Source organism: Eurypyga helias, unplaced genomic scaffold (assembly GCF_000690775.1).
Source record: "Eurypyga helias isolate BGI_N326 unplaced genomic scaffold, ASM69077v1 scaffold31280, whole genome shotgun sequence".
Classification (NCBI taxonomy): Eukaryota; Metazoa; Chordata; class Aves; order Eurypygiformes; family Eurypygidae; genus Eurypyga; species Eurypyga helias.
In genome coordinates, this window is record NW_010227002.1 from 3,001 (window position 1) to 10,396 (window position 7,396).

A 7,396-nucleotide genomic window follows, 5' to 3' on the forward strand; every position below is an offset into this window, starting at 1 on the left:
CTTTCTTGTAGCCCCCCCAGGCACTGGAAGGGGCTCTAAGCTCTCCCCGGCGCCTTCCCTTCTCCAGGCTTATCCCCCCAACTCTCTTCATAGGAGAGGTGCTCCAGCCCTCTGATGAAACACCCTAACGCTGCTGGAGATGACGGCAGTGACAATCCACGTGCACCGGCAGAACTGCCAACAGTTATTTGCTGTAACTCAGCCAACCTTGTCGGCAGTTTCGGTGCCTGTGGGGCCTGGTACTGCGGTGATGGGTAGTAGGACTGGTGGTAGGCCTGCTGAGGATGCTGGTTAACCGGGTACACTGGAGCTGGGAATGTATTTGGTTCCATATCCTACGAAGAAAACATAACAACAACGTTCCCAAATTGGCACCTGGGGAACCGAAATAGCCGTTTCATTAGTTAAGTGACATCTGAGGCCACTAGCAAATGACACTGAGAGCATCAGAGCTGCTTTTTCCTTCTGAGGAAATCAGTAGAAATAACCAACAGCAGTCTGAAAAGTCCTATATTTCGGGAAAACAGAAGGGCTGGTCACAACAGGCATTTGATTTGTTCTGCAAATGTGCTTCGGCTGCTTCCTGCATTCAGAGAGATAACTGGTCTGCAGAGGAGTGGGGAGGGGGAGCTGCAGGGATTGCTCTCCTCCTCAGGTGGGGCCAGGGGGTCCAGTGTAAGGGGAGGAAGGCAGCAAAGCAGGTAAACTGGATGCCAAGCCAAGCACAGCCCATTACAATGGTTAAACAGTGGGAAACCTTCAGAAATAGCTCCTGCCTTTGCCTCTTAGCAAAGGGAAAACCCAAACTGCAGAAATGAAAAAGTAAAGTAACCCTGAAGCTGTTCTTAGGGAAAAGAGTATATAAACTGCCCTTGTCCGTGACTTTAGGAGACAGCAAATAAATGGTGAACAGTGGATCGTTCCTACCATGGGAACACCTCCTGGAGCGTACGGCATGGCATGTGAAAAGCCTCTGCGGTGGCCGTCTCTCGGTTCGGTCTCTGTTCGAGGAGGTGGTGACTGAAATGACCTGAAATCCAATGGAGAGGGATCGTGTGAACACGTAACCTTGGCAGAACCACAATGCAGGCTGTGGATCCCAGCATCTGTAACCCTCCAGATGGACTTACGTATCATATGTCAGGGAGATACTTGCTACAACATAACCCTTCTTCTGTACAGGGCTATGACAGCTTCATTTAGCCACTTTATAGCAAAGATGGGACCCAAAAATAAAAAAAACTCATCACCAATCCACGACAACAAAAGAAATGTCACTGCTCCCTCAACTGAAGATTAATTTATCTTTTCTGTCATTGCCTGGGGCGAGCTACATGCATCCTTGGATGCAGGGGCCTTTGCTTGACATCCTGGTGCTGGAAAATGGCTCCATACTTGGCACTGGTTGTGTAAACAAGTATCTGTGGGCTATTTCCAAAGGGCAGAGGGGAAGGTAAGACGGAGAATATACTCACGAATGGCAGCGTGACATGAATCTTCTGTAGCATCGCTTCAGCCGGTCTCTTTTCCCAAATGCCACAGCACCAGCTACAAGGAGTAGGAGGACCAGGAAGAAAAAGACCAGCAGCCCGTCTCTCAGTGAGGTGTCTTTGATGGGGAGAAAACGATGGAGAAGAAAAAGTATTACATGGTGTTACCACCACTTGACTCCCTGTAGCAGGGAATATTTGGTAGGATTGGTTCTACAACTATTTTCTACTTTTCATAGAAGAAAAACCTGAAGAATCTAGTTAGAGTGCAAGATATATGCCCAAATAGATTCTTTCCTGATTAGCTTTCTGCAGGGATTATCTGGTCAAAGATGAAAGAACTGTATGTGCCAGGATGCCCTGGGCTATACCAGCAGATTGAATTACTACATCAATGCCTAATTTTTCTTCCACTGCATTACTGTGAAGATCTTACGAGCTCAACTCACAGAGAGGAAAACAGAGCTCTGATCCTAAACTTACTCTTCTACTGCTGTTTGCTGTAGGCAAAGAACTCCGGTTCTTAACAACCTCTACATTTTTAAAAGCAAATTTTTCCACTAAAGGCTGTACAAAAAAAGCCTTTCCCTTTTCTTCCTGATGATTTGAGGCATCTGTTCATACTCAGGCACAATTCTCCAGTCTGTTATTGCATCAACACAGTGTCTAGCTTCCCTCCAAACCCACACTATCTTATGAAAAAAAAGTCTTCAAGATCATTCTTGCAGCTCATAGCAGGGACTGCACCAATCCCATCTTTATATACTCCACACAGGCACGGCACACATTTCCTCCAGCTTACAGCTTGGATTTGGCTTCCTATTCCATCTCCAGTAAGCTTCAAAGCCTCTTATAGGTTGCTTTCTCACAGGCACAACTGTGCTCCCCTCCCCAGGCACTATTTCCCCACTCCCCACATCCAAACACAAACACATGTATCTTCCATGTACACAGATCCATCATCCTGCCACGTCAAACATGAACCTTAGTACCTTTCCTAGGGGAAAAACTACATGAACAAAGCCACAATATTCCCTCCCCAACCCATCTCTTCCCTCCACAAAAAAGCAAACCATAAGTCTGCAAACAGTATCACATCACAAACCACTGTATCTCCCCTGTTTCTTTATTGGGTACCTCTCTCCTGTACCCCAAGTGGTTTGGGGCAGGGACTACAGCTGTATTTAGTTCCAAATGAAGCGTGCTGTCTGCACTCAAATGATAAACATGGATAAAATCATGTCTTGTCAGCACACATTGCCCCAGCTCACCTTGGCCTGCACTGCACTGCACCTGCCTGCAGATCCCAGACCAGGGCAACTACCCCTCTCTGCCCCCACCACTAGCAGCAGCATGTCCTTATGGAGATGCACGCTCACATCCATGGATCTGAACCAGAGAAGTCCAAGAGGACCTTGATCCAAGGCAGCAGAAATTACCCAGAGGCAGTTAAACCATCCCAGTTTCTCTACAGAGCCCCAGCAGAGAAATACAACACCCTGAGCCCAAACCCTCAGAGTTGTCTGCAAACGAGGCTGGTGAAGGGCCAGCCCCCAGCAGGAAGCCGTTTCCGAGCAGTGGGGCACTGCACTGTACCCAGCACACCCCAGCCCGCGGCGCTGGGGATGCCCTGCAGCTACTTGCCGTTGTAAGGGGGTCCGCTGTCCAGGCTTCCCCCGTAGCCTTTGGTATCGCAGTACGGAGGGGCCCAGCCCGCCTCGCAGTGGCAGTTCCTGTTGTTATTGCACACCTGTAGGCAGACAGCACAAAAACCACGCTGAGGTCCACCTAAACATCCAGTAACTTAAGTTTCCCTCTATTTAAAGCCGCGTGCAGTAGCCACGACTGTCTGTGCTGTATCACTCAGCCTGGAGAACCAGGAACTCCGACGTCGACTCTACGTAGTCCTTGGCCAGGGGTCTCAAGGACTGAGCGAGCACAGCGTGGATCAGGGTGAGCTTCCAAAGATTAGCTATCCCAACGGCTTCAAGAGCATGGCTTTGCCTTTTTTTGTGAGAGGCAGAGTTTCAAATTACATTAGTAATACTGGAACTGGGAATTCTTCTTGCCAGGCACAAAAATACCATCTTAAGAGCTTTTGTCAGAGATGGTTTGGATACTGTTACAGGCCCTCGTGTCCAGAGACATTTGATAGAGAGTTTTACACTTAAACAAAACAGAAGAATTAAGTTACTCTCCACCTTTTTAAAACCTGCTCAACTTATAACTTCAGTCCCATTTTTGCAGACTGTTTAAAAGGTACTTTTTTCATTAACAGTACCCAAAAGCAGCTTTTTTAATAGCAAAACGCATCCTCAATGACCTCACAGACCTTAAAATCACTGCGCCTAGCGCTACAATTACTTTATCTCAGGTTAGTTACAGCTTTAAACAGAGAAGGGCGAAAGACTTCCAAAGAGCAAAAGAAAAGAAAAGCACACAGACACCGTTGATTAGGCACAGTGTACCTGGCTCAAACTGGGCCCTTTGATATAAAAAGTCTGTTTTTATGGTTGCACGGTCCCTGGGCTCTAAAACCCTCATGTTCTCGTACCAACGATGTCAGAGGACTTACAGAAACGCTGCCGGCTGTAGCAAAACAGACTCGGCGGTCACTGTAAGCGGACTAGGAGCAGGAGCGGCGGCTCTCACTCTACTTACCCCGTGGCCGTGGCACTGCCTCTCCACATCGCAGTCGTAGTTCAGCACGGAGGCACTCACACACTGGAAGTGCCTGCAGATCTAGGGGAATCGAGAGGGATGCACACAAATGGAGCAGGACGGCAGTTCGCTGACCTACCCCTTCCATCCCTGGTGGCCCCGCTCCACAGCCCCCTGTGCTCACTGACCATAAAGCAGGTCTCCTACTCTACGTGATGAACTCTGCTCTACAAAAGGCTTCTCAGCACGGGGGCTGAGCTGGCACTGGAAGTCTTTTGTCTCTAGCTAAAGGAATAGCAATTCACTTGTGCACAGTAAGGGTATGTGGAATGCACATGGCTGAGCTCCTAGGCTCTCTAGTGCAGCTGGATTCTCATTGAACGTTGTCATAAAGGCATTTGTGTGTGCTTAACGCTTCCTGCTCATTGACCGAGCAAGGATTATGGTTCTTAACTTACTTAATTTCTTTTCCTGCATCTATAAATGAAAGGCTGGTTGCATTTTTTCTGCCCACGCAGTACGAGGCAGCGTGGGGAACTCAGTTCTGCTTTAACTACAGGCAGCAAACATGAGTGGCCATAAATATTCCCGAAATAACGCAGCTGAAAACTTTATTCACATGAAAACCCCGAATTATTACTTGAAGAAATCCCTTTGTACTTGTTAATTACCTTTCCAGCACCACACTTGGTGCCTTCATTCACCATTCCTGGGTCTGGGACATCAGAGCCTAGCTGGAAATCTACTCCCCAGCACGTGGTGGAGCTAATGGGAGTTTGGATAATGGCAGGCTTAATTCCAAAAACAGGCATCGTTTTCACATTTTCACACTGCAGCTTCCCACACATGGAAGCTGCCCACATGTGGCATGCCTGCAACATCAACACAGGAGCACTGCAGTGACACTTGAATTTATTGTGAGAAAAAGGCTACTGGGCATTTGATAGGATCTTTTCTTTTTTCTGGAGGACACTGCTTGAAAATAAAATTGAGGCAACTCGTCAAACAAAATTGAGCTGGGCCTCATTTCAGCACTTCATTTCAGAGTATGGATTTATCCCTTCTTCCTGTAAGCTGCTGGGATCTTTGCATTACTGCAGTGACACTTGAATTTATTGTGAGAAAAAGGCTACTGGGCATTTGATAGGATCTTTTCTTTTTTCTGGAGGACACTGCTTGAAAATAAAATTGAGGCAACTCGTCAAACAAAATTGAGCTGGGCCTCATTTCAGCACTTCATTTCAGAGTATGGATTTATCCCTTCTTCCTGTAAGCTGCTGGGATCTTTGCATTAAAGAAAACATGGCTATTTGCTACTCGTTTTTCTGAATGTGCCTTAAGATAAGAACAATCCGTGATGGGTGAGGTGCACAAACTCCTCACCACAGCCCTGCATCTGCAGGCGTGATGCACACGTACCCCAAGGCCACAGAACACGGCATGCAGGGGAAACTGCGGCAGGAGCTCGAAAGCTTCAAACCCAGCTACGGAAAACTGCCTGAACATTCACACTCAGTGAAATTATTATCATAGAATAGTTTGGAAGGGACCTTAAGGATCATCTGCTCCCACCCCCTGACAAGGGCAGGGATACCTTCCACTAGACCAGGTTGCTCCAAGCCTCATCCAGCCTGGCCTTGGACACTCCCAGGGATGGGGCATCCACAGCTTCTCTGGGCAACCTGTCCCAGTGCTCCCCACCCTCTCCAGGAAGAACTTCTCCCTGATGTCCCATCTAAACCTCCCCGCTTTCAATTTAAACCCATGACCACTTGTCCTGTCATTCCCCTTGTAAAAAGTCCCCAACCCCAGCATTATATGCAAAAGTTAAAGCCAGACAACCTAAACCAAAAGCCAACAAAACTTGCAACTGCCTAAGCATGGGGGCTTTGAGTTAAATGCTAATAACAGCCTCAGAATTGAGGATAAAACAGCTTTTCTAAGCCATCTCACTGTGGGTTCAGAATGACGCACACACATCAAGAAGACCTGATTATGGGATGACGTCTCTCCCCAGCGCACCTGCTAAAACACCCCAAACTGACCCTACAGCACCCGAATCAGGGTTTTCAATACATTTAGGAATTTCTTGATGCACCAGATTCAACTCACCAGCTGGAGCATTTCTTGTAGTCATGGCCATGGAAGCCACAGTTGCCAAATCTGTCACCCTTGGAATTCACTTCAGCAAAACAAATGTTGGGGGCAGCTTTGGCTTCTGCAAACAACAGCCCATCCCCCAGACGGAGGAAACACGTTAATTAGGGACAGGAAAACAACTAAATATAAATCAATTTAGTGTATTCTTTTAGCTATGTCTCCTAGAAAAACTGTGACACTGTGCTCTTCCTTACTTGGGCCGAAGATGTGCTGACACTGCGCATCGTAGTGCTGGCAGACGCCGTTGTAGCAGTAGGCTTCGTCGTTGTGGCATGGGTGACCGTTCTGAAAGGTGAAGTCCGGCTGGCAGAACTGGGACGTGCCGTTGCAGTACTCCGGAAGGTCACACTCGTTGTTACTCGCCCGACACTCTTTTCCTCTAGGAAGAAGCTGAAGAGGGGAAGGGGAAGCTGCATCAGAAAACAAACCTTACAGCAGAGACAAACACTGCACCTGGCTCACAATGCGCCCCCTAAAAAAGGGGGCTGATCTGGAGCCCCCGGTGGGTGCTGCGGTCATGCCGGACCCTTCCCTCTCACAGATGTGCTGGATAGGTCCCACCCACCAAAGAACAACTCCAAAGAGTACATTTGGGTCTCTCACCCGGCAGTTTTTACAGCAGTCGCCGTAAGCACACTCAGCATCAGATCGGAGTTTGCAAGTCCCAGGCTCACAGCAAGGATCACTTTCACATTCCTGAAAGCAGAAGTGCTGTGAGCCTCAAGAAATGGCACCCCCAGCCGTGCCCATCCCCTCTCCAGCCAGGGGCACGCGAGGCTACCCTGGCAGCATCGGTAACACGCAAGTGACTGACCTTGGGTGAGCCACAGTCACACTCCTCCCCGGCATCGACCAGCCTGTTCCCACAGTACGGGACGCTGTAGGTTTCATCGGGCTTGGGAACGTTAAGCAGGCAGCTTCCACCTTTGTTGAGAGTTAACTTCTCAAAGTCTTCTGCGCTGCAGCTGCTGAAGTTCCTCGATCCCCTGCAACAGAGAACATGAGCTTATCATGAAGTCACAAGCACTCCTCAGTTTGCAGAACAGGGGTAACATTTGCTTTCCCCATGAGCTGCAGGCGTGACG

General features: G+C 48.4%; 1 protein-coding gene across 1 annotated transcript in view; it reads right to left on the reverse strand.

Annotated features, from left to right (window-relative positions):
• The window catches only part of ADAM9 (ADAM metallopeptidase domain 9), a 20,131-nt gene that overhangs the window by 1,270 nt on the left and 11,465 nt on the right, over positions 1-7,396 (reverse strand). Inside the window, exons 12-22 of the mRNA XM_010155126.1 lie at positions 7,126-7,297; positions 6,915-7,007; positions 6,506-6,701; positions 6,268-6,369; positions 4,823-5,004; positions 4,152-4,232; positions 3,131-3,240; positions 2,815-2,816; positions 1,476-1,608; positions 928-1,030; positions 208-335 (exon numbers count right to left, since the gene is read on the reverse strand). Coding sequence (XP_010153428.1) covers positions 208-335; positions 928-1,030; positions 1,476-1,608; positions 2,815-2,816; positions 3,131-3,240; positions 4,152-4,232; positions 4,823-5,004; positions 6,268-6,369; positions 6,506-6,701; positions 6,915-7,007; positions 7,126-7,297 — 1,302 coding nt within the window. The remainder of the gene's footprint in view (positions 1-207; positions 336-927; positions 1,031-1,475; positions 1,609-2,814; positions 2,817-3,130; positions 3,241-4,151; positions 4,233-4,822; positions 5,005-6,267; positions 6,370-6,505; positions 6,702-6,914; positions 7,008-7,125; positions 7,298-7,396) is intronic.